The sequence below is a fragment of the Poecilia mexicana genome, unplaced genomic scaffold (genome assembly GCF_051168715.1).
Source record: "Poecilia mexicana isolate PSO_F unplaced genomic scaffold, ASM5116871v1 scaffold_3, whole genome shotgun sequence".
NCBI classification, from domain to species: domain Eukaryota; kingdom Metazoa; phylum Chordata; class Actinopteri; order Cyprinodontiformes; family Poeciliidae; genus Poecilia; species Poecilia mexicana.
In genome coordinates, this window is record NW_028263372.1 from 24,161,354 (window position 1) to 24,189,343 (window position 27,990).

The window sequence follows — 27,990 nt, forward strand, 5'->3', positions numbered from 1 at the left end:
AACAAACAAAAACAAAAAACAGCAAGAACTTGAACTGTTAGGTGACAAAAAAATAGAACTGAAAAGTATTTCATGGTTTGGCATTGCATTCATATTAATATTAATGTTAAATGTCAAACTGAATACAGACAATTATGTGAATAAATTAGGATCGCTTTCGCCTTGTGTGCTCTCCTAACATATTTTAAATGTTATATCAAATGTAGCAATAGAAAATCCAAAGAAACATCCTTTTTTTAAAATGATGTGGAAAATGTAATAAAAAAGGAAATCCAGTTGGACAGCCACATTTCTTATCTTTAAATGGCTTTAAAAAAAAGGCTCAACACATCAGCTGCAAATAATTATGACATAATTACTCAGCATTTAGAAAGTTGTCTGTCCTGTTTACACCTTTGACCTTCAGTGTGGCGTGCTCCTGACTGTGAAGTGAGAATAAACATCATGGTGAGGTCAAAAGAGCTGTGTGAGGCCTTCAAAAAGAAGCCTGATTATGAGTGTGATACGGCATCTAATGAGGTCTCAAAGAAATTTTAAACCAACTATTGCAATGTAAAAAAAAAAAAAAAAGGAAGGCTGTTCAAAACAAATGCTGACATGCCGGGGTTTGGCTGTCAAAGTAAGTTCATAAAGAAAGATGCTAAAAGAAGTTTGTGGTTGTTGCCAGTGTTGATATGAAGGTACCTGCCTCTGCAATGATAAAGAGACTGAGCAAGTTAAAGTCCACAGGAGGAATGCAAGGAGGAAATCTTTGCTCTCCATGAAAAACATGAAGGCCAGACTACAGATTTAATGTGAAGACAACATGTGAGACACTCAGGAAGAAAAAAATAATAATAATCAAAACCGAACCTTGCAACATGACAATGATTCAAAACCAACCAGCAAATCTACCTGGGACTGGCTGAGAAAAAAGTAATTGAAAGTTCTGGGCGGAGTCAAATCCCAGATCCTGATTCCTTTGAGATGATGTAGAGTAACTTGGAATAGGCTGCACATGCAAGAGCCATCAAATACCATCAAATACCTCATAGCTATAAGTGAGAATTGAGGAAACTGTGTTTAGATCCATGTCAGAGGCTGGTAGATGACTGACAGACGTGTTTCACTGAAGTTACTGAAAGCAAAAGCTGTGATACTAGCTGTTAGATGGTGATTCAGCTAGTAGACAGATATACTTGTTAGTGTTAATTACTAAAACCATGTTAATTTTTGGTGTTAACATGTACAATAAAATTGCTTCCTCTATACAAAAAATATATATTTTTTAAAATTCACACATCAATGTCTTATTGTTTCTTTTTTAGATGGATATTTAATGGAGTTTCCTAAGTTTGTGGCATGACTCTACATGATCTGAACCTTCATAACTATCCATTAAGTGATCATAAAGGCCAAGGTTTCAACATTGCTCTAATCTACTCCAAGTACATTATCTAAAAAAGAATGGACCAGAATTATCACTCAAACAATTATAAGCTTATGTAGTTCAAAGTAATTAATTTTAATTTGAAATATAAAGCAAGCCCAGTCCAAATCCACTGACACTCATTTTAGTCTATCTCAAGCTTATCTTCTGTTTAAAGAATCATTCAAGATAAAATGGAAATCATATTCCACCAGACATTTCAGCAGATAAAAAAGTGTAAGGAAAAACTATGAACCTCTATAAAATGTTGAGTTTGTTGCTATTCTCAATCTTAAGAAAGTAAGAGGCAACAGCGGAGAATGAAAACTCCACTTTCAGTGGGACGAACTCTCCAGAAGAACCAGGATCAGGATGGGCAGGGAGAGAGAGACGTAGAGAGAGCAGGTCATGGACCGCGGGAAGCAAACGGAAAACTCTAAAATAAAATGAAAAAAATGGGTTTAGACACCAAGGCAAGGAGGGACAATGAGAAAGAAACTAAATGATCTTGAGGCGAAGAGGAACAGCTATAGCAGAATGCAAGAAGAAAAACCGAAGGAGAGAGTAATTAACACAAGGGACAATTAAGAGTCAAAGAAACTACAAATTAAAGGGAAAAACAAATAACACTGATGTAAGACAACTAAATACAATAGCACAAAGAACACAACAGAAGAAGAATAAAAAAAACACAAATCAATTAACTCCTCTGGCAACACCTTTCTATTTAATAACAGTGACAACATGAACTGAATATGGCAAGATCTATAAACCAGAAACGGCCTAAAACACCAACACAAATGAAAACCATAACACAAATTCATGAGGGAAGTCATTGTTAGACTAAAGCCAGAGAAAATGCAAGACCACAAGAGAGGAGTAGAAGCGGAGAAACAAACAGTCAAGAAACAAACAGAACAAAGGTTATAAAATGCACATTTCTGTACAAACACAAAAGCTCTCCATTGCAAGGCTGTCAGCTGTCTGTTGAAACACGAGCACAAAGAGAAAGACATACATTTCTACCATCGGGGTGCAGTTTCTGTGCCCATAACCTCCCAACTGGCTTCAGCTCCTGGCTGTACGTTTCGCAGTCTTGTTTCATTGTTACACTTATTGCTAGTCCCTGTGGATATTCACAGCTATAAAATGACAAAACATAGCTCTATAAAAATAAATGACTGGATGCAAGTCAGAAAAGTTAAAAGACATTATCCACAACAGATAGCTGTTTGTTTCAAGTGTTCAAAGCAAAACTGGGCTACAAAGCTACTTTTAATCTCGTAATATGCCCACGCATTTACAAAGAAACACACACACACACACACACACACACACACGCACACGCATCCACGCACACGCACACACACACAGGCAGTAAACATGATTTAAAATGTAAATGTAATAACAGGACAAGTGTTGCAAGAAGAAGAAAAGAGTAAAAGAGGACTGGTGGTAGCACAAAGGAGGAGGGGAGATAAAAAGAGGAGAACTAAAAAAGGAAACAGCAGGAGAGGATGAGAAAGCTAAGGATCTAAAGGGAGCAGTGAAATGAGATGTAACAGAAGAACAAGAGGGGAGAGCAAATGGGAAAACAGACAAGATGCATGACACAGAGTGAAAATGTCTAAGCCCATCTCTTTGGCAAAGCTTGGCTGGAACTGGCATGGAAGTCCCAGCAGATGGACAAGGTTACTCTAAATGTGCTGTCGGACCGTCTCTGAGCTCTTTAAATTCAATGTAAATATGAGCTCTGTTCACACGGTTAGCATTCTTACAATCGCACACGTCCTCCGAGGGTCAGTATTTACTGAGCGTGATCGCATTGCTCAGTTTAGTTTCTTTATTCTTCTAGCTTTCCCTTAAGCTTCTCTTGGACCAGGAACAGACATTGACCAGAAATGTTCTGGTGATCTTTGAATTGGCGGTCTACTTCAGGGTAGCTAGACCCAGATCTCTGAGTCTTCTGGAATATGTCTGAGGTATATGTTAAATCTACGCATCAGGAAAAATATGATGGTTGTAGATAAATAGTGATAGTGCCAACATTCCAACATTTTTCATTGTAAGCTCATTTGAAGAGTTATTTACAATATTTCTAGAATCACTGATGAACACAAAGAAAGACGGAAATTAGTTTTTACTATGATCACAAACATTATTTCACAATAACAGGTTACAGAACCACAGTTATAGTTTAAAACTATAACTGTTTGATGGAAATGGCTCTCTAGTTTTATAAAGTGTAAATAAGTCGGCCTCTTTTATATGTATATAATTTTTAGCCATGGTTAAGTCTGAAAGCCTCCCGTTACATTTTTGCATAAATATATACAGTGTGAACTTTGAGAAAATAGGGATGAAAAACAAATATAAAACTTGACAAGCAAAGATGCAGTTTGGTTTTTCTATTAATATAAAACTCAACAATTACTGAAGTAAAGCAACTACTGTTTCACCAGCTGAATTAGTCAGAGTCAAAACCAGAACAAACCACTTACCAAAGTGAAGAGAAGAGATCTTCCTCACTGGCAAAGAATGATGTTAAGGTAAATAAAGAAAAGGTTGGACTGTAATTAAGACGAAACAACCTGCATGAGCAGATTTTAAAAAAAGAAGAAGAAACATCAGGGCTTCGAGGAGAAACTCCTGCTTCTTCTACTTCTACTTAAATAAAAAGCTTGTTCAGTTTGCAGCTTTGCTTCAAGATGGTCAAAAGAGAGAAACTGAAGTGCAGGTGGTTCATGGCGTGTTTTCAAAAACCGCATTCAGAATTCAAAGGCAAATGATGAGGGAATATCAAAAACCCATGTGCTTGAAAATCTTTCAACACCCTGACATTGTGAAGTAGCAAGGTCCTCTAAAGCAATTCATTAATGGAATTTACAACTAGATACGATTATATTACAACAAAACTTATGAGAAACAAAACGAGGGGGGGAAAAAATCCCATTAACTCTGGGTATGCTCTGTGAAACCTATCTATATTTGATCAGATTTAACAAAAATCTGAATAAGTTAGTGAACAGAAAGGGGGAACTCTATGATTCTTCCTGTCTGTTTTTAATTCATGTAAAGCACTTTGAATTGCCTTGTTCCTGAAAATGTGCTATATAAATAAAATTACCTTATCTTACCTTACCTTTCCTTAAATCAAAGACAATATATGTCTCTATGAAAGTCTGGCCTATATAAATCATAATCCCTTGCAGCAATTTAACGAAATGTCAGAACTAAGAAACATGTTTTAAAAAAAAAATCCAATTAATGCAGGTATCATTATGGAACAGAAACGAGGGATAAAATACGGAACAAAGCCAGTCATTCAAGTGAGTATTTGAGCAAACAAAGGATTCTTTCAGTACAAGAAATTGACAGTAACAGTAATACTCTGCCTTGAAATCATGAAAGGGAAGAGCACAAGGAGACAAGAAAGAGAAGAGCAAAGACGAGGTATAGCCAGGGGGAGTGCTGCAGGAGCTTAGGGTATGGCAAAATATTGGAAAGGTTAACAAAAAAGAATGGAAACTAAGGTGATAGGTAGAAGTTGTTGTACAGAGACAAAGGATCTGGGTTCCTGAGGCTCAAAACATCAGACATAGTTTAATTTTTATTGAAACTTATATCAGCTTGCATGATTACTGTCCAGTGCTTCTAATGATACAATTTGGATAAGTTGACAAGGAAGCAACCAGAAAACAGCTTACACTATGCAATTAAACATTCCAGGCAATAATGAAAATATAACCGTGCTATTTTAAAAGTAAAAAAAAAAAAAAAAAAAAAGCATTATTATGTAACATACAAACATGCTGTATGCTACAGTCTTTTTGTTTTTGTATTTCAATTTTTGCTTTTTGGAAAAACAAATTGTACTTTAAATTTGGCTTTGTTTTTGCCACTTCATGTTTAATTCAAGAGCCAATTTGTGACGGGTAGGCAGTTGAATTTTAGCATCTCAACAAATGGCGCTCTTGAGGAATGTTGTTTGTATGCAGTAGTCATGACCAACAAAGAGCGGTTGAATGAAAGAAAACAAGCGATGACAGATTCACTTGTCACTGGCCGTCCATGACAAGGTCAGGATCGCTGGATCTTGACCTTGTCATGGAAAAGCACATTGATGTACGTGGGAAGCGAAAGCTGGCCTCTGTTGTCTTATCCTATAAGAGGTACTGCTGCCCAAATTGGCAAAGTATGACTGCCGGACCCGATCAAAAGTGTCAGAAGAGACGGACAAGAAAAAGCCAGATTTGGTGAGCCAGGGTCAGCTTTCCATCATGTGGATGACTTTGCCACTGACCTCGTAAAACACATGCTGGTGAAGCATGACCATGCTTAAGGTAATGACCTATTGGGAAATCTTAGGTCCTGTCAGGCCTCTGTATTTTATTATGTTTCTAACAAACATTTTAAGTATATCTGCTCATTGCATATGGCCCTTTTAGTGAAACAATGTTGACTGCCAGGTACTGGAACCATCGTCCAAGGATGCCCTCAAGGAACCTTGGATGATGGTTTCAGAAATGAGTTGAGTCCTTTAGAACATTTGTTAAAAATCTGTGAAGTCCCAACTCCAAACTCTAAATGAATTAAAGTATTTGAATTGCAGTAAATCCTGAGGCATTTTGGGTCAGAAAGAAAATGTCAAGAGACATCAGGGCCAACCTTGAGCTAAATTTGTGCTAAACATGGAAGTCAAGCCAGAAGAACTCTAAAACAGATTTTGACACAAATATATCTATGTTTAGCTGAATGGGAATAAACATGAACTGCGATGAAGAAATGAGCCACATAACTAGACACATAATTAGAATAGGACAGAAGTTATTGAACTCATTAAAATCTCTTGTTTACCCGTTTGTGTCTAACAAATATCAGAATACAAGGACAAAACTTCAAGAGCTAAATGTGGGCTTTAAGGCACAACATAAAGCCTTGAGCCTGGAGCGATATAACGTAAGAGCCCCGAACCCAGTCTGCCAGGTCATCTTTGGTTTTATGTTATGCGTGAGTGTTTGTCCGTTCACATATTTGTGGGTATGTGTATGTGACAGCTACGGCATCACGCCAACCCTGCCAGATTCCAGACAGGAACATGAAACAGGAAATTGCTTTTGGGACAACCAATCAGAAGAAGCCCCAAATAAACAGGAAAGACCTGTCAGAGTGGTCATGTCAGGTGTCAGTCATTTTTAAAATGGCCTGACCAGATCTCTCAGTGAAATGTCTATCAACTTCTAATTCCTCCTGCGTAGAAAAGTGAACCACACATTGTATCAATACGTGCCAACAGGCTCTGGAAGACATCACTAATAGTTTGAGTTTTATATTTCATCTGCTTATAATTCAAATAATTCTGTTTTTGATACAAAACTTTACACACCATTGTGTTGCATTGCCACTTAGGAACAACAGATTGATATTATGTTGCTTTTTTATTTAAAATGACCACAAAGGTAGCTCTACGTTGAGAGTAATCTCACTACCAAAGGTTGAATCTTCTCCCTGCGTTGCAGTGTGTGGCTGACAGGGGTTCTTTAATATTACACTGTCAGGACCAGGCTTTGTGTTTGAGTAGTTGAGTGTGTGTAATCTGTCAAAGTCTGGTGGAACGATCAACAGCTCACCCTGTCAGAGGGCCACTTAAGGCGTGACACACATCAAACATGCACACACGTAAACACTATAGTATCGAGAGAATACGGTGGGTGATGTGCGCTGCTCTGTTAGTGACAGCGCTTAATACACAATTATTCTCTATTCCCTATGTTTCCATTTACTACTATTCTTTTCGACCAAGAGACCAATTTGTCTCTTGACAAATTCGTTTCTTTAAGAAGGCACAATCACAGACTATTTTTATATATGGAAGGCACTGGTCAAAGTCACAGGAGTAGAAAATTGTAATCTTTAAAATCCATTTTAGAGTTGCATTCATAAGGAGCTTCTAGATAGAAAATGTAGAAAATGTGTTGCTGCAGATGTGTTGCATTCACTTGAAATAATAAGCTCTGAAAAAAAAAAACATACAGGGCAGCATTTGATCTGAATTACTGGATTGAAAACAATTTACACTTTCTGTTGCTTTGCAGTATTTTATTGATATTTTAGATAACTGAAGCTTTATTATTATATAACTTCAACTGAACACAATGCATGATGGATGAATTATCTTTAAAGTAAGATAATTATGTCTTCTAGTCCAATGTTATCCAACAGAATGTGGATTTTTTTCTTTTGGTATTAGATAATTAACCAAAAGACATTTTATCACTTTAAAAATTGAGCAAAAGCTAACCCCAAAACTGCATGGAAAATCTTTTATCTACTGTCAGTCTTAAAGCAGATTTGGTCCAGGGGATCTGTTATTATCGAGGCCAAACATCCTTTTCTGCTCTTCGCTCACAGGATTTTCTCAGTGAGTTGAAATAGTGAAAACCCCTCCATGCTTAAACATGAGCATGTCTCCTCGCTTCCACGGCCTGTTCTGAGCCTTCGATGCATATGTGTGATATTCTGAGCAAACCGATGTGGATTCCAGCAGTGCTCTAAATTCAAAAAGCAGAATGTGCTCTGAAGTGCCAATTTTCCAACTCGGTCACAGAAAATGGCGGACGAAAAACATGACAATTCATCACCTGCTTTATAGAACTAGAATAAATTAGGAAAATCAACACAACTCCTGTGTAGCTAATCAATGAGCAGTTATAGCCGTCTAACCCAACAACACTATTACTTGTATTTTAATAACAAACGCTCTTCGGAGTGCAAGCGATTAAGAAAATTGAACCGAAAAGGCAACTATTCTTTTCACTGGTAAATTGTTGAAAAGAAGATTTTTTTTTTTAAAGCTGCACCAACCCCATTCTTTCTGTTAGTAATATTCACTGTCATTTTTTGATTAATAGCAAAACATGTATTAATATATACAGTAATTAACCTTCTAAATGTCAGTGGTACGTGTATGCATCCATTTTCTCTCCATGTGTACAAAGCTCTCAGCATGTGCTGGGCAAGTCCTGTTGATTCCCACTAAGGCTCCCGTATCCTTAACAACTCTTTCTTTTCCCTCTTTTCCCTTAGCACTGAAATTTGTCTACTTCAAGAGTCTTACCATATGCTTGGTGCTTCTGTCCCGCTGATTTCCAGAAAGTCATATTTGTCTTCTAATAGGAAGTCATTGAAAACAAGAGCGATCGTGTCCCCGGGTTCAGCGAGGATTGACCATGTGCAGTCCAGGTTGTTGTCGTACTCTGCTGGATATCCGGGGCTGGTGATTGAACCCGCGGTGCCTCGTAACGTGCCGCCGCATGCTCCCTCCGCTGGTGAAAGATGAAAGACAGAAATAGAAAAATGACAACAGAAGAGGGAACTTGATAAAAAAAAAGAACTTGCATCTTATACTGTAAAGTAAAATGTTCGTTTTTAAGGGGAGCGGGTCTGTTGTTGAATTTGTATCGTCGGTTTATCATGGCTTATTCATATCAAAATATTTTAAAACAATTGCTGAATCTTTGTAAGTAGTTTGCACATTCGAAGTATTTTTACCCATTTATTGTGCTGTACCAAAAAGCATTATTTATCTCTCACTTCTTTCTATTTTATTTTTAAGGACCTGGTAATTCCTGTAAGCTGCTGAAGTGACCTTAATATGGATTTATTCAGGCTTTCTGGAGATTAATGAGTTTTTCTTTGGACTTTTGCTGTATTTTTAGAAAAAAAAAATTGTTAAGTAAAATCACCAGTATGTGAATTAATAAGCTCTTGATCTCAAATTTTCTGTTGTTTTATTTTAGAAATTGTGTGTAGGCTCTTTGTTTTGAGGAGAACAAAGAGTCAATAAGACACAATTTCTTCACATTCTCTCCAGTCTCCAAAGATAATAAAGATAACACAGATGTTTCAAAAGAAATGCAGTTTGTGCAAATGTCTGTCAAGTTAAAATTATTTGCTTCTTTTTTTTTTAACAAGATTACAATAATTGATATGTGTATTATGAATAATAAAGGCCAAAATTATTCATATACCTGGCAGATTAAGATGTAAAACTATTTTCGTTCAACCTAAATTTTGCTTTCTGATGAAAAATGAAACGGGCGTCTCTGAAGAAATAGAGTGCGCAGTAAAATGTTTTATTTGCATTCCATCAGAAAATGACTGGCTGAAAATTAAGCAAGTCATAAAAATATACTCCAGGCATATATAATATAATTATATAATTATTTACAATAAACATGTTTTATCAGTCCATGTAGGTCTTTGTGATATGCATATTAAGCACAGTAACAATACATTTGTAATATGTTGTACAGCTCTGTTTGCACAAACTAGGTGATTACCAAAAGGAAAAAAACAATAGGGCATTCAGTAGTTGATCAGCTAAAGGGTGACGGGCATCTGTTGGATTTGATTTTATTTTCCTATAGATTTATTTTACAGATATTACTCATCTGCTATAGATCTTTTCCTTCTTTTGTCCTCCAAAGGCTCAGTTGCCCCTTTCTGAGCACTCTGCACTATTTACTAGCAATAGCTGGACAGTGAATAAGTAAAAAAAAAAGCTAAAATTTAAGTGAAACATTTCAGAAAGCCTGAAGTACTATTAATCTAAGCTACTTTAAAATACTTGACTGTCTTGCTCCTTGGTAACAAAATAGAACGACAGAGTGGTGGGTGGCTTAAAGCTTTTAGAGAATACTGTAACATGCTTGTGTATCTTAAAAAATATATTATTTTGCTCATTTTATTGGTTATTCAGTGGATTAAGCTCACATTTCTATTGAAGAACTGACCGATTATTTAGCAATAACACTGCCTCCGTCTGATTCACATATGTGTTCTTGCCAGTGGAGTGCCACGTTATTAATAGGGGTCTTTGCTTGGGGATTTTGGGCTCCATCCAGTTCATACTGCGGTTTGTAGAGTAATTGGCGTCAGACCTTTATGAGTTTTAAAGAACATCAATACACTGGGGCTTCTCATATTTCAGCTCATGACCTCATATTAAGGTCCTTCAGTTCTCATGACCTTCACTATATATCTTATTACTATGCTTCCCCCAAAGTTTTATTTTACTTTTAAAACTAAAGATGCAGCTAGAGCAGAATTGATTCGGTCTCACTGAAAAACGTTTACCAGATTAACAGCGATCACTTTTCTCTCAGTTCGAAATCAGCAGCACTCTGGTGGTATTTTAAGTGGAAGGGTAGAATAAACATACCTCGACAAAACGGCGATGGGAAGTCCCACTGTGCTCCACTGCCAGGTGACACGATGCATGTGAGGGTACTGTGACCTTCCAGCACAAAACCCGACTCGCAGCTGTATCGGATCTTGTCTCCCATGTTGTATCTCGATCCATGGATAATTCCATTCGGAATAAGGCCAGGAGTGCCACACGTGTGGCTGGGCAGGACTAAAATGCAGAGGGGAAGGGGGAAAAAAGAAAGTTTTTTCTGAATACCTTAATGTAAAAAAAATAGTACCGTGTTTTTCAGACTATAAGCTGCGACTTTTTCCCTACACTTTGAACCCTGCGGCTTTCAGGCTGCTGCGGCTTTGCTGTGGATTTTTCTTCAGCCAGCAGGGGGGGCTCTTTAGCAGGAAGTGAATAATTGGAAGTCAAAATTGGAAATCAAAGAAGAAAGTGCTAATTTTCATTTAGATAGAACAAGCACATGCTAGCAGCAGGCACGACGGAGACATTTCTTCAAATTCATATGATGCAGCTTTTAAGTTGAGGGCTAAAGATCTGGTAGTACAGGAGAGAAATAGAGCCGCTGCAGGTAAACTGGGCGTGAACGAAACCATGGTTCGGCTGTGGAGACGGGGGGCTGCGTCCTAATAAAATCCAGCAGGTTTATTAGGACGCAGCCCTCTGCTGCCCTCTGCTGGGTCCTTAAGGAAAACCGAGAGCAGCTGAGATATCAGCTGCTTATAGTATGGTGGGCTCTATAGTCCAGAAAATACGCTATTTCTTTAATAAAAAATACTTCCTCACACAGCTAAGTCTTATGTATGTTATTATCTTAAGAAAAATAAGCTGATGTACTCAAACATGTTCCCAATGCCAGGTGCTAGACAGTCAATTGCCTTCATCTTTCATCACCATTAAGCTATTCACATTTTATGGAAAAAAAAAAAACAGAATGTAAAAGAATCAAAACTTTTGTCTTTTAGATACAGATGTGTTTTGAACCTCAAATTTGTAATCAACAGCCAAAACCTCCTTTTCCCAAAGTTAAAACCTCTGAGACGGATCAACAACTAAAACCAAGAGTCAGCATTGTAAAATACCAACGATAAGTGAGCATGGTTTTCTAGGATCCTAAAAATATGCCAAAGTCACTGCATGATATTTAGATGTCTGGCTGGCGTTTTGCCTCCGATGTGCATCTGTTGTTGCCCATTCTTAGATGACACAGCTAGCTCTACAGTGGGAGCTGCTACAGGCAGCTCATGGTCTAACTAGGCCAAAATCAACTGTGACTGTAGCCAACGCGTCTTAGCTCCACAGAAGGCCCAGATACACAGTGGCTGCAATACAACCTGGACAAACTCCACAGGCTCTAACCTCAGCGTACGCTGTGTGTATTTGTATAACTGGAGCATGTTAACTTGCTTGGTGTGTAATGCATGCATTTAATGGCTCTGATGTGTGTGTCTATCTGTATGGGATAGAGAGCAGAGTGTGTCTGCACGTAAGGGGTATTCAGCAAGTCAATCTGCATGTTTGTGTGTGCTGTTCCAATTAAACGCCAGCATGGTAATTAGACAAAGCTTCATCCTGGAGACCCTGAGAACTAGGACAGAGAGAAAGAGGCAGGGAAGGGGTGGGAGGAGGATATAAGGAAGACAGCAAGAGGTTTTAAACCAAAAGATGGCTGAAGTGACAGACTTACAGTCAGAAGTGGCAGACAGGCTGAAAAAAGATTGAAGGTGGAAAAGAAAGCAGGATGGAATGAAGAAGGAAAATTTTTTTTTTTTTGTCAGAGACTAATAAAACTTAGGCGAACTAATTGTAATAGACTCTGAACATTTATAATTTACTCTAATGGACTCATTATTTGGATTTTATGTAGTCATGCATCAGAAGCAAGTTACTTACAGTTAGCTAACCTCGCTGTCTTTTGAGCAAACATGCAGCCTTGCCTGCTTTGTTTTAATAAGGTGAGGCAGACAACCCAACCAAGAATTCACACTAAACCTGAAGCACGGGGCAGGACGACGGAAGGAAGCAACGGAAAGAATTGAAAATGAAAAGAATCAGCAGTCAAAGTCACATCGTTAGTCACATATTGGACAGCAGAGTTCTGCTTCTGCCAGGCTGGCGTGTTAAAAGGAAAAATATATATATATATACCTGCCTTGTGCACAAAGGGTTTCCCTCATTTGAACGGAGGAAGACAGCAAAACGAATCAGGGGGGATTTCTGTTGGATATAGTGCTCAAAAGTGTTGCTACTACCCCTGCAAATCCTGTCCAGAGCTACAGATGCCTTTTACATCAGATCCACAAAACAGTGCCCTGTTGTCTCTGGTGGATAACCTGCAGAGCTGCTGTACAAATTCCAGGCTCTGGGACAGACTGTTTGGAGTGACCACTTTGGGATTATAGCAACAAGAACTGAAAAAAGGATTTTGTATTCATATATATTCACTAAGAACACAGACAGCTGTGTTCTTAATGGTGGATACTGTTTTTCAGCAGAATACACTATAAATCCATAATATTTAATATTATTATTTGTTTTCTTATTGTTTCTTCAGAATGGCCTGAAGAGATTCGCTGAAGTTACCCCATCACTTCAACAAATCTTTCCTCATGAAAGAAAGCATCTGCTGCATAAATAAGAACACCGTGCAGCAGAGGTGCACTGTACAAACTCTGTTCATTTTCGGTAAAGTCTGTTGTCTACCAAACTGAATAGATTGAATTATTGTCAGGGAGCAATTATGCATCCAAGAATTTGTTAAATACTGACTTAGCTGAACTGAATGGCAGTCTGATCTAAAGAAATGACTTCACTCTCACTGTTATTCCTCCAGTGTACAGTATACTCTGTTCATTCACATGCTTTGGCGAGGAGGCTGAGTGACACATTGTGCTATGGCAGCCACAAGAACATGACCATCCTTTGTCTTCCCAGCCAACGATTTGACTTGGGAATTGGATCCGCAGCTGTGTGGTCTGTGAGGCAATGAGGAGGCATTTTATCCATTTGCACCAGCAATCCTCAATGGAGAATTTGACCACCAACATGTTTATCTCTGTGGTTTTGTGGACATTCCTATATTTGTGTGTATATGTGTGGTACCATTAGACTTTTTTTTTAATTGCAGGTCCCATAACGTTCATTAAACACTTAATTGATGATTTAGATTTTGGTTAGATTAGGGCTAGACATGGAGTTATGGTACATCTCTACTGCTCCTCTGTTCCAGTGCCAGCTGTTTACAGCTTTAGGGAAAATCTATGTGCTTCTGCAACTCTAAGCCAGGATAATATTTTAGAAAGGATGTAAGTTTGACAAGAAAGGGAAAAAAAAAACTTGAATAAATGAGTAAAAATAACAAAGGGATCAACATATTTTATTAAAAAGGGGAGGAAAATGGAAGATAATGGAGAAAATATTAAAAGAAGGAAGAGAGGAGTGAAAATATTTTGTTAAATTATTAAATTATTTTCCATATCAATAATCTTTACATTGAGTACCAGTTCAATTTATCATTGCTTCCTCCACACATACAGCGTCAGAGTTTTAAAGTTGATTCTTTAAATAGTTTCACACCCTTTTACTTTGAATATTTACAGTGCACATATTCCAAAGATTACATTTGTAAGTTGAAAACTGAGCACAGAAGACAGGCCAGGCCTGCTTGCTCGAGTCAACGGTCACTGTGCAGACAGCTCAGATGTGTATCATGTGAAGCACTTACACAGGGTCTCACTGCCAGCTACCACAAGACCATCTGCCTGCAGATCTGTCACAGGCCTACTGAAGATGCCTAAGCAGATGAATGGTAACAAAAAGTCAAGGTGCTGCCAAAAAAACAAAAAAAAACAAAAATGAAAACGAGAACCAAAAAAGAAAAGGACTTAAAAATGTCACCTCAAATTGTGCAATGCAAAATAATGATTTTAATCAACATAAAATATAAGATGTGCTTATATTATTAAAGTAAGTGGGTGATATTTGTCTTGGTAATCCTTTGTACAGGAGCCTTGGCTCCTTTTGGTAATGTGCCTTTCATCCAACATGTACTGAACTCGCTACAGGAGCCACTCTGGATTGGGCATTGGTGGCATAAATAGATTATGACAATGTTTTATGTGTAACACTACAGCACTATCAAGTATGATAGTGCATCTGTCTCATGGTAAAATCAACAACAGAAGTAGACAGAGTAAGAGAAAGAACAAGGGAGAGAGAAAATGATGACGTTTCAGAGAGCATTACGGGGCTCTGGAAGAAGCGCTCGTCCCACATTGATCGGCTAATCTCTGCTTGATCTACAGCAATTTGATGAATATCCTGAGTCCATTGGCTGCATGAGGATGGGCCACAGTACCCATATTGAACACATTTCAACAGCAGCCAGTGGGTAGAGCTGCTCCATTAAGCTGCATGCAACTCCAGGGCAACAACAGGTGGCTCCCTGTAGCGGTGGTCTTATGTGAGACTTTACAGTTTATTAACAGATTGGTACAATAGATTTAACACTTTTATTAAAAAAAAAAAAACCTGAAAAAATCTAAATGCAACATCAATGTTTCTAAAATAGTGGCTTCCATAGTGATTTCATTCTTCAAGTACAAAAGTTAGTTTTAGGAAACATTTGTCCATTACACTTACATTTACTACAAATAAAAATAGATGTGAACAAACATCACCTGCTGTTTGATATGGTCCGTAAAATGTGCAAATATGGATAATATTTAATTTATGAGTATAAAAGCTAAAATTCTCTCCCAGACAAAACAACTGTAGTGAAATGTAGAGTATTTGTACCCCTAGCATGCAACGTGCCACCAGCCACAGTTGGAACAGATGTACTGAGTGATGAACTTGGCAAAACTCTCGCATTTCTTATCAAATTTCCAGAGGGCTGCAAAGTTAAAATCAAGCGGAACCAGAACAAATGTCAGACGGTGTGCATATTGCCAAACAGGAATATGGGAAGATGATAGTGTTTGAAATTCATCTGAAAAAATTAAATATCAGTTTCTAGAGCTATATGTGTACATATCATTAGGCATATTTCCCCAGCAATGCTTGCACTCGTATTTTGTATATTAAGCACTAGGGCTGTTATAAACGATTATTTTAGATATCGAGTATTCTATCGATTATTCTGACCATTAATCAAGTAATTGACTAAAGTACTGTATTACTATCAGATGTCAACATCGGCCCAATTTATCATATTTGAGCATCCCTAACAAGTACTTCTCTGTAGTTTAGAAAATTAAAACTTAACAATAACAACTAACTTTTTAAGTTAACCTGGACAATTTTTTTTACAATAATCTGAAATTATACTCAATTTAATAATAAAGGGCCAGGCTCACAAAGTCATTTGTAAGAAAACATGCCTATACTCCAGTTTTTAGTTTATGTAGTCATCTCAAGTCAATTTAATAGGTGAACTCTCACTTTTCACAGCCATTTATTGCTTTTGTGTCCATGTGAACAACTGGATTTGGCTCCTCTGTCACATTCAGAAACACATCTGCCAGCTATGTACCACCACGATGTGCTCCGCCACTCATTTGTTGCCACCCGGATGGTGGCACATTTATTTTCCAGTATGTCCGTAAAGTTACACTTGGGTTAAGCGTCAACTACAGCACAGCAGCTCGCAGTGTTCAGTCTGTCCACTCACCTGTATAGATACACCTGCCACTGATCACTAGGCAGCAGCTCTAGGAGGAGAAAGGCTGCAGTACTCTAGGTATTGCACCAGTCAGTTCTGATTGATTCCCCCAAAAACGCTAAAAACCCAAACATTATCATAACTCTATGCATAACCCCTGTATCCTCCAGACAGAACTTGAAAATTGGACGTTGTACTGTTAACACTTAGCCTTCATCAACAACGTATAGGCAGAAGTAAGACGGTTGTGCAACATAAATAATCACTCGGCCGGAACACAGTGCGCTAAATAATAAAACTAAATTTAACGAAGCTTTGCATCGAGGTAGACAATTTGCCTCGAGTGATTTTAATAATCAAGGTACTTGAATCACTCTAGGAATTCTTACAACCCTATTAAGTACATTTCTAAATATACTGGTACTACAGCCTAAGCATATGTAGTGAAATAGCCTAAATGAAGAAAAGGAAGCATTATCTTTGGAAGTGTACAATGTAAAAAGATCCCTCAGTGGGTCCAATCCATAATCCATTAACACCTTCACTCAGATCCCACAGTTTGTATGTTTTATTAAAACAGCATCAGCATTCTCCCATAATCTGTGAGTCTTAATGGGGAGCTCTGCGGTTGGAAAGATGTCAACGCCCCTGAGCTAGATGGACTTCCCTACACAGCAGGTCCTCCCATAGTGTAAACGTATTAACAGCTTCACTGACATGTTGTACTTAACAACTCTATGTGAGCAAATTGCAGTGGGGCTTTTGGCTAGTTGTGACTACAAAACATTGGTGTTGGTGATGAGAGGCCTCTCCTCACCTTGCTGCTTCTTTTAATATGTGAAAAGACAATGTGACACCTGGCAGGATACCAAGAAAAGATTTTAAAGTTTCTTCACAGTTTGTGCACAGCTCACCAGACTTATGAGCACAAAATGGAATAACGAGCCTGGTAAAACTAAAGACAATGTGAAATACTAATATGTAAAGAATGTAATTTTGAATCACAGGCAGAGGCACATTGCTTTCCTACTTTGTGAGGAAAAACAAAAAAACAATATCAAATGTACTCTAATATAATCATGTATATTTTAATATGTGTACATTTATGATAATGTTCCCCAAACCCTGAGGAAAAATATAGTACAAACTGTAATAAGAATGCTATTCTTTAGATATACTGATGACTTGTGACTGCAAATATATTTAATCACTACACATTCTATTTGTATTGTGCAATATGTTGTTCACTAAACTAATACCTCAGAATATAATCTATGACTTCCTAAGCTGTTCCAGTTTCTTTTGAGGGACCAAAAATGTTAAAAGTGACTTCTTTTTTTCCAACACATTTCCTTAGCTGTTATTTGGGTGAAATTTACAGTGATTGAAAATTATCAAATATGATATTAAAGCATTTCAGTGATAATGTGCTATTAAAATTATGTTAGCTAGAAAAATATTTATATTTCATCAGAGAATAAGTGTTTCATGCCTCTTTTTTCCAGTTCTGCCTCTGGAAATCTCTCTTTCAAAGGGCCACAAGTCTATTTCACCCCTTCCATTAAGTTAAACATCCAGAATTAAAAAGCGGGAATAAAAAAGGTTACACATTTGTTATCTCACATAGCGAACGTTCAAAAATATGTGTAACCTTTTTTTCTTTTATCTCTGCTTTTTAATTCTGAAAGTTTAGCTTTGGATTTGCCATCATATTTTTTAGCTTATTTCCCAAAGATTATTATTAAGGAAGGACTGACTTTGCTTTGTTTTACAACCGACAGAATAACACGCCACGGCCAGATAAAATCACACTAATCGACTCTAATAGTCTGGAATTTGGGTGTGAAAATTAAAATTTAAAACATATATGTATATATATGCAGTCTTCCAGCAGAACACAAACCCAAAACCCCATTTACTGCCACACGATCCCTTAAAAAGGTACATTTCTGCTCGCTTGGAGTAGATGTATTAAAATGTATTACCGCTGCCTTTCCTATGCTCCCTTAGTGGAAAATATATTAGCAAGGCAAGTGACATTTCCAGCAGTGCCTCTCATCAATCATCTGCTAAACAGAGTAATCACTGCAGCAGCGACACTTTGTTAAACACAAGCTCTCCACAGCCTTTCCAGTTTGACTAGGGAGCCAGGATATATAAGATGGTAATGCACAATATCCCCATGCTGGGAAGGCCAACACCATAATAATCAGCAGCAAAAGAATCAACAAGTATTTACCATCAGCCACAGAGCAGGGACACATGCCTACTGTGACAAAGAAGCCTCTGAAAACGGTTCACACTCAGTGTCTCAGGCCTATTTCTTATCTTTTTTTTTTTTTTTTTTTTTTTTTTTTAAATGAATGTGTTTATTTTGATTGTAAAATCATGGTAAATCATCAGCAGAGTAAGTCCAGTGATAATTAAGATGCCATTTTAACATCGGAGACATTGTTCAAGATGAAAAATGTCAACCCTGCCTCAGTGCAATTCCAGCTCAGAGTTATGAAAAAATAATCCACAACTTTCTCAGACCTAAAGCAGCACAGAGCTAAGAGAACCATTACTTCTAGACAGAACTTGTTAAATTGAAGCTTGGGGGATTCAGGCTTCAGGCTTTTTTGGCTTTCACACTTCAGACCAGCTTTGCTCTCTTAAAAAGGACTCTGCCACCTTTCTCTTGCTCTCTTCTTATGCCTTTTTTTTCCTGGTTCTACGATACATTTCCCCTTAGCCCCGTTTTTTTCGCCTTTATTTCATATCAGGACTGACAGAGCCATGCAGGCTCCATTATGATGCTTTCGGATTCTTATTGCCACTTCTGTTCTTGTAACATAAAGCCAAAGGGTTGACCTGCATTGTCACGCTCAAGATGAGTTTATTTACATACATCAGATTGACAATCTCCATGTGTCCTTTTGGATAGTTATTTTTCATGCTTCGCATTTTGAGACCCCAAGAATAAAGTCTGCAGGAAGCTGACTAAAGATGTCAACATTTTCCCCTTTAGAAATTATAATTGCTTCATCTGTGTAATAGCAATGCAACTTTAAAAGTAACTGACAAGGAATCATTAATGGCAGTAAAACAACTGCACTAATCCAGTCAAGTAATATGTCAATTCTCATTAGTAGCAAAACAGATTTGGATGGAATAAAATCTTTTCTTTTGAAGGTCGAATATGCATATAAGTCGGAAAGCATACAGAATCTATTTGCATTGATCATTATCCGACTTTCACTGTCCCTTATTTAGTTTGTACTCGCGTAATGTCGCTCTGCATCTCTCCATATAACCAATGCGAACTAGCATTTTGAATGTTTTCTTTTTTGAAAACTTCAATGAGTCAATGAATGTCTAACCCCATAGTCGTAGTAAAAAACTCAATTTGGCACAACGGTACCTCAGACCTTTGGCTAACACAGTAGTTTTGGCTATTGGTACATGCAACAATAACAGGACACTTTTGGGAACAATAATCCTGGCTTGTACAGCAGTTGCTATGGCAACAGTGACCTAGCCTAAGGCTACAGAGCGCTGTAGGGGACCAAAAGAGAGAACATCAGTCAATCTCTGTGCATCCAGGGAAGGTTTATGATTTTATTTTCCTGTGCAACAAAGAGTGGTTATCCAATTATTTGCTATATTAAAAGAAACATGACATCTGGAGGGAACTAATTGTCATTTTTATTTAGTTAAATATTAAACAACTGACCACATTTTATACATATATATATAAATTGATAAAATGCTTATCTGATAGCAATATTTAAGGCCCCAGACAGCCTTTATAATTATAAACAGCCTTTATAATTATAAACAGCCTTTATAATTATAAACAGCCTTTATTATTATAAACAGCCTTTATTATTATAAATAGCCTTTATTATTATAAAGGCTGTCTGGTGCTTTAAATAAATCTTACTTCTGTTCCTATCTACTTGAAATTCAGCAACAGCATGTTTTCCTTCTGAAATACGCTTTTCATAAAAACAATATGCTCCATTTGTAAGAATAAAGATTTGGATGAATAACATGTGTCCACTTATCAATCAATCAATCAATCAAATTTTATTTGTATAGCACATTTCAGCAGCAAGGCATTTCAAAGTGCTTTACATAATTAAAATAAAAACAGCATGTGAGAAAGAGTTTAAAAAAAAACATCATTAAAACTCAGTGAGAAAGAGAAATAAAAAGAAAGTAATAAAAAGATAAAAACATTAAAAACATCAAATGTATAACAGTGTTATGTTTTTTGTGAAAACTATTCCATAAATCTATTAGAGTAAGGCTGAAACAGTTAAAGAACAGATCCTTGAACCACAAAGAAACACCATGCCTAGAAAAAAAGAACTTTTTAGACTCAGACTCACTTAGTCTTTTTAAATGACGCATTGCACAAACATTTACAAGTGCATCACAGAATTACTTTGAATAGAAAATATCTGAAACTGGGAAAACTAAATATCGTTTTTCTACAGGCTTGTCAATTTTTCTATAAACTTCTTAAAGATTCATGAACCCTTTCAGAATGACTACCGAAGGTCCTCACACATTTCTGCGACAGACAGTCCAAAGGAAAAGAAGAGCGCTTGATAAAACGGCTCCCTATTCATCCATAAAAAGCTCAAAAATCTAAAAAACCATATCCATTCCCAGCCTCTAATCTCTTCTGGTTTCCAAGGAGTGCTGCCGACACATTCTGTGCTTTTTTTCCCTTGTCATCATTGCTATGACAACCCTGACCTGACCAGAGTCGTGATGGCAAGACTGTCCTGCCCTGAGGCTGTGTTGTGCCAGCGAGGGGAAAAAAACCCTACAAGAATCAACATCACTCGCCTCATCAATACTCAAATACAATGACAAAGACACGTGTGTACAAATCCACGTGGGCTTGGAATGGGAGCATGAAATGTCTGTGCTTAGAGTTCACACTAAATCTATTGTTATCTTGCTATTATTTCCTAAGAAAATGTGTGTTAAAATGAAAAGAGGTAGGTAAATATGTTTTTTTTTTCATCTTTGTTGCATATCAACATGTGGCTTCTGCGAGATGAGAGGCATAATTTGAGATTTTTTTCATTAGTTTGACAGAGATGGGGACTCGAGTCTTTAAGTCAGACTGTTGTTACACTTGACTTGCAAGACATGAGTCTTGGTTTGGGCCGACAGTCTGAGAGAGAGATTCATAAATAATCTACAGTCAAGAACGGAAGAATACACGCACTAAATGAAAGGTGAATCAGACCAAACTTTGCTGTTTGAAATTATTGATGTCACTGTTTGGAAACTTCCAATAGGGTAACCACAGTCTATTAGAAGTTAATTGCAGCCACACCTGCAGATGTATTTTAAGACCACACCTGGAACAAACTGCTGTCTTGTTTGACATGATAGTCACGATGGCCATGTGGCAAATGTGGTTTTCATGAGACACAGGGAGAAAAAGAGTGCAACCAGAGAAATGTATTAAGCATGTTCAACATGTTTTGGGAGTTCCAGCTTAACTAAATGTATTAAAAGCTACTGGAAGCAGAACACATTTAAATTCAATCAGGCAGCTGGACCTGATCCAAAACGCTGCGGCTTTTAATCCTCACAAAAACTAAAAGAAAACAGAGCACATCTTCCCTATTCTAAAGTCCTGTATCTAAGAGAATATGCTTCAAAATACACTTGTTAATTTCTAAATCACTGAATGACTTTGCATCAAAATACAGTAAAGATCTACTGTCACTGAATCAGTCTTTGACACCACTCAGGTCTGGTTCACATCCACTCTGCATCCCTTTTGTCAGAACAGAATGTGGAGAAGCAGCATTCACTTGTTTTGATCCTCTAAGATGGAACCATTATTTGTAGATTTCCCACCACTTTTCTTTATTTTAGCATTGCAGTGTAATCTTCCTTCATAGCTCATATTGTGGAAGTATTCAAAGGTAACTTTTTCTCTTTTTGATAAAATCTCAAATTTCCCATCTATGTGCTTCTAAATGGGAGAGAGGAGAGCCAAGAATAGTACAGGAATAAGTGTTGATTGCTCGGATGTTTAAATGGACATTAATCATGGCTCTCTCTGTTGGCTGTCCTTGTTTTCTTTTTTCCATGCACACACACACACACACAAGTGTAATGCATCTTCATTTAGCCCTCCTGTCCTTTGGGCACATTTACATTTGTCAACTCAACATACAAAATGGATGGATGGGCCTGTGGTTTGTGTGTCTCGCTTTATGCTGCCATGTGTGTGTCTGTTCCATCAGTCTCCGTGTCGGCCTGTGTGTGCTTACCTTTGATTGCATTTAAACACAATTTGAACTGCATGTCTTTCTCTGCGTACATGTCAGACGATGCATTCGCCCTTTTAACGGTCTTTGTATTTAAACACCAATGTGGGTGTGAGCCTGCGTGGAGATGTGTGTGTGTGTGCGTGTGTGTGTGTGCGTGTGTGTGTGTGTGTGTGTGTGTGTGTGTGTGTGTGTGTGTGTGTGTGTGTGTGTGTGTGTGTGTGTGTGTGTGTGTGCGCGCATGTGTGCAAGAGAGTCAATTTCCTTGGTGGGTGACAGTTCATGGTCCCCTGGGCAGCACAGAATCGTGTGTAAACTCAATGTCAACACTATTGCCATACATCATCAGGGTGGCACAGGCACTGACAAACCCGAAGAAAATGCTGAATTTTAGTTGGCAAACATTGGCAGTCGGCAACGTAGATATGGAAAAAATTATGTGTCAGTAAATTTTCTCTACAATCTGAGACTTAAGTGAGGTCATAAGCTAAAAGATTTAAGTCATAAAGTATAATCTGTCTCACCAAGATGTCACTGAATGGATGCTGAAAGAATTAAAATCAGTTAGTTTGGACTCCAGTACCAAGATAAATTCTTGTACCACCCCTGCAATAATGACACTCGACTTACGACCAATGCATCATATAAAAAGTTTTGTTTCTTTGTTTCTAAATGTGCCTGCACAAGTACAAGTTATGGTCTGAGATGCATAATTGGCAAGGTACAATTGCTGATTGATCTATGATATGTATATGCCCCAAAATCCTTTATTATACAGCATGACATCAGTCAAGCCAGCCATTGATGTGCACAGGAGATTTTGCTGACTCTGCCTCAGCACTCAAATCTGTCACAGATATTGACCCGTCTAAGCACAACCTTTATTGAACACATTGAGGATTAAACTCAAGACTTTTTACCTCTTCACATTCTTTCCTGGATTTCCTCCCTCACCACAACCTGCTTTTGAAAAACACCGACTCATTTAGTGACTTGCTTTGCTTTTACTGCTACTTCCTTACAATTTTTTTCAGCAGTCATTATGTTAGTTCAAGAGCACTGTCACAGCAGGAGCATCATTGTTTTTTTCTGTTCTGCTCTGCTGAAACCCACTGCTGGCATTGACTCAACACTTACTGCAAGTGTGTTTAACAATATATGTGAGAGCAGCAGTGGACCTTTTTGAACTTCTTTGAAAAATGTTGACAATGCCATCAAGGTTAGCTACCCATAAGAAGTCAGACTGAAAGTCTACCATCAAACATACTGCCAGCTGTGCAACAGATAGCTTTGGTTTAAGACGCAGAAGAAGTCTTGCACAGTTTTACTCATTCGTTTTCTCAACCCGGTTTGTTCTGTTCGGCACGGCAGTGTCACTGAGTGAGAACTGGAAGATAACCCAAACATGTTGTCATTACACCTGAGACGAACTCACTCGCACATTGTACTCGCTCGTGGAGTCAATGCAGAATCGCCAATTAACCTGGCTCCAATCTGCGAGAGCTAGCTCTATGACCCAGTGAGATACGGCCTGCGCCGAATGAGAAGAGTATCAAAAATACTTCAAGTCAGAGTTAACTATTATAAGTACTCTCTAATAATAGAAGTATTTCATCTGAAAAAAAAAAACACAAAACATTTGTCAGTTTATTTACAAGCCAAATAAACTGATAAATATTTTAACTTAAGAAGGATTATCCTTGTTTTGTTTTGTTTTTTTTTTTTAGTTCTGCTGTGATAAGAAAATATAAGGTTAACGTTGGTGTAAAACATTAATTTTGTTAATCGTATCAAACCTTACTTATCAAGCACACATGTCTTTGTTTCTTATTGCGCTGTAGTTTATATACGAAACTAAAATATGTGGCTTGTTAAGCGCCTTGGAGAAATAGACACATGAAGTGCACCATGACCAAAAGCAACACAATTAGTTCTGCAAAGGTTATAAAGTTATTATTTACTCACTGACAACTATAGAGCATACATCGTTTTGCTGCTTTTACATCTGCTTGTGTTCTGCATGGATATTATGTAGAAATATTTTAGATTTAGTGCTCAAAGATTATTTGTTAATTTTCACCTGACAATTAGCATTTTCATGGAAGCAATTTGAATTATGAATGCCATCAGAGTAGGGAGGACTTATCTTCAATTTCAATAAATCTGTTTGAGATTATTTGCCCTTTGTCACATCTTGCAACGAGACCAAATATTTTTTTTTAGTGCTGAATATTTCTCATGGCACTCTGGCTTCCTCCCACTGCCCAAAAACATGCTTGTCAGATTTATTGGTTTCTTTTAACTCTTGTTAGGTGCAGGTCTGTGTGTCCACGGTTGTTTGTCTTGTTTTGCTATATGTATACGTTTGTCTACCTCATTTTTCCAATCAAATTAGACACAAATAAAACATTTCTTATATTGAAATGAGTCTGGAACCTCCATAAGGACTTACTCTACTGAAATTAAATATATTTTGTTTTCAACCACATGAGATTACTTAAAAAGCAGCATTTTATCTCAAATGAAACAACTACATAGAGGGTAGCAAAATTTCCTTTTCTGGCCTATAATCACACAAAGGGTAATAACTTTTTGTAATGCCAAAGAGGCCATATTTAATCATTGTTTCTTGTCTATTCTGGGAAATAGCTTTGATGTAGCTGGCAGACCAGCTGCTTAACTGTTGCTTTTGTGGGTGTTAACCATAAAAACTATGTAAGCCCTGTTGAACCCCTATATTTCTACTGAAACACCCTCTATCTGAGGTAAATGTGTGTTCAAATTGCTGTTTTAAGGAGAAAGCGTAAGTGTATTTATGTCGTTTGTTGGCGTTCCTTGCGTTCCAGATCAATATATGTTGTGTTTAGAACCCCTCTTACAGATTTTGTGCTTTGGCTGGACACACACATTATTTAACACATTATTTAACTATTTTGAGTCTCTACAGTCTAGATAGGAACCTTTACATTCCTCTCAAATTTTTCTCATGACATTTTTTTCTCACTCCTTCCAACAGACAAGGACAGTCCTGTTAGTGATTGGCACAAAGGCCAAAAATACAGACCCATTTAAAATGAATGATCATAAATGCTATAACATATAAGATTCCTAAGCGATCATCTGTGCTTTGTATATTTCACTGCAGATTTGAATTATGCATCACAGAACCAAGTCTCTCAAATGAAAACACATTGTACAGCTTTAGACTAGCAAAAGTAACCACTGTTGCTTTTGTAAAGTTTTAACCTTACTGAGCACCAGCTTAAGTTGCATTTTCATATTGTAGATTAAATTAGCAGAATCCAAAATCTTCATCTGATTTGTATAAGTGAGTCTTTACATGTGCACCTTTGAGCCAGTGTTGTGGTTTTGGTGTTTTCTAGTTGGCTGAAGGATATTTGGCAGTGACTCAGCCTCCTAATGAAATTAAGTATGACTTAATCTGACTGAATCTCATTAGAATGAGTTTCAAAAGTGCCCCAAAACTAAGGTGAAGTTATAGACTTAGGTGTGTGTGTTTTTTTAAAATATATATATAAATGGTTGTTTGTTTTCTTTTACAAAGTGCTGAAACACACTGAGTACAAATAAACTCAAAAACCTTCAAAAATGAAAAATGTCTCTAAACATCAAAGAAGTTGTAAAAGTATGTAAAGAAAGTAGTTTAATGGATACTCAAAGCTCATTCAGCGACACGTTGATTATTTCAATAGACTTAATGTACTAAGGCCATTAAAGCTGCAGGTTCATGTAAAAATATAAAAGGTCTCTGTAGCCTTTTCCTTGTCCTCACATTCCTCCATTGTTGCCTTTGCTCATGCTCCTCTTTCCTTATAGGTTTCATCCACTGGTCTTTCATTTTCTATGTAAGTATTTCCCTTCTCCTACTTCTCTTTCCTAACTTTTTTTTCTCCATTTCAAAAATATATATTCACCCATTTCTTTCTGATATCATTTTCCGCTTCACGATCCTACTGTTCTTCCATTTGTCCTTTCCTTTCACTCTCTTCTCTCTCTGTTTCTGTCTCCCACGGTATTCTCTGAGAGATGGATGGATGAAAGATTGTGGCTAATGAATCAATGAATGACTGCTGATGTGCGTAAATGTATTTGTAACTTGGTGTTTTATTGAAAGTGATGGATTGAAAGTGTACAATCTCTTTTTATCTCTTTATGAGTGTGTCAGAGTGCCACGGGCTTACTGTATGTTATGTGGTAGTGAATGATCGTCTCTCTCATTTGGCACGCCACAGCTTACCATAATGTCAAACATACTTTGTCTAACAACCATATGCATGTGTGGGCATGCGTGCACTGGTGTGCAAATATGCCTCTGTGACATGTGAGTTTCCTGAAGCGTAGAAATAGTTTTCTCTTACTGAACACTATTTAAATGTAAATGTTGTACAGTGTTGTTAAAGCGTAACTAAGTCATTCAATACTGAATAAAGGTTGAACCAACCAATCAATCTTTTGAGATCATCTCGACTGCTGCAGTTTATGACTTGTGGCTGTGTCCTAAAACAGTTACTTGTGGGATTTCTGTTGTTTAGTTGTGTTTGGATTTGATCAATCCAAGCTGTTCTTTTTTGTCTCATATTCATACAACAAGCATATTGAAGCATATTTTGGCAAATGTCACTGTGGCACTTTGGACAGAAGATCAGAAAAAAAAATGCGAAAAACAAACAATTGAAAGTGGAGGCAAAGAAACTGCATAACAAAATGAATTCTGTGGCACCACCAAAATTTAGAGACAATAGAAATTTCTGCTAACAGTTTCAGAAATAGGGCATTAATTCGCAAAGCGACACAAGTTTAAAATGTCTTTTCCACATCTTCAGTTTTTAGAATCACACATATCTCTATGAATAAAATGGGAAATGGAGCACTTTCAGTAAATTGCATAAATTTTACAGCACTGTGGAAATGGTGCTGCCATGGTATCCTGACATAACCCAGCTACAGATCTGAGCATGCTGCTTCCGTAATTCACTTCCTTCAAGTTTTTCTGTTAAAAAAGAAAAATAAATCAACAATTAGGGGAGGGAGTATTATGTCAAAGTGACTTTTTTTTTTACAGCTTTACTTGATGGTATAATGTAAAGCTCAGCTCGTCAAAAAATATTCCTAGAATTTTGCTTTTATTCTTTCTTACAAATATGAGAAGTCCATGAATCTCCAGGGGCGGCCATTCAGGGTTGCATAAATTCTTGGTCCCACTGAGTGAATCCTTTTCCAAGCAGCGTCTCCATGAATCTGCAGTCTCCAACCAGAGTTTCCCCCTCACAGAACATCCCTACCCGGCGACTCTCCCACACAGTTCCACCAGACTAGTGGCAGTGAAGTCAAATTTATCTAAGTAAAGTTTTATATATGCAGTATTTTTATAACAACCGAATGTAACATTTAC

At 37.3% G+C, this 27,990-nt stretch overlaps 1 protein-coding gene across 2 annotated transcripts in view; it reads right to left on the reverse strand.

Annotated features, from left to right (window-relative positions):
- Nucleotides 1-27,990, reverse strand: part of csmd1b (CUB and Sushi multiple domains 1b) — a 436,793-nt gene that overhangs the window by 213,437 nt on the left and 195,366 nt on the right. For both annotated transcript variants that reach the window (XM_088004350.1, XM_088004351.1), the window contains 2 exons: nucleotides 10,632-10,826; nucleotides 8,526-8,733 (listed from right to left, as the gene is read on the reverse strand). In XM_088004350.1, the coding sequence (XP_087860476.1) occupies nucleotides 8,526-8,733; nucleotides 10,632-10,826 (403 nt within the window). The remainder of the gene's footprint in view (nucleotides 1-8,525; nucleotides 8,734-10,631; nucleotides 10,827-27,990) is intronic.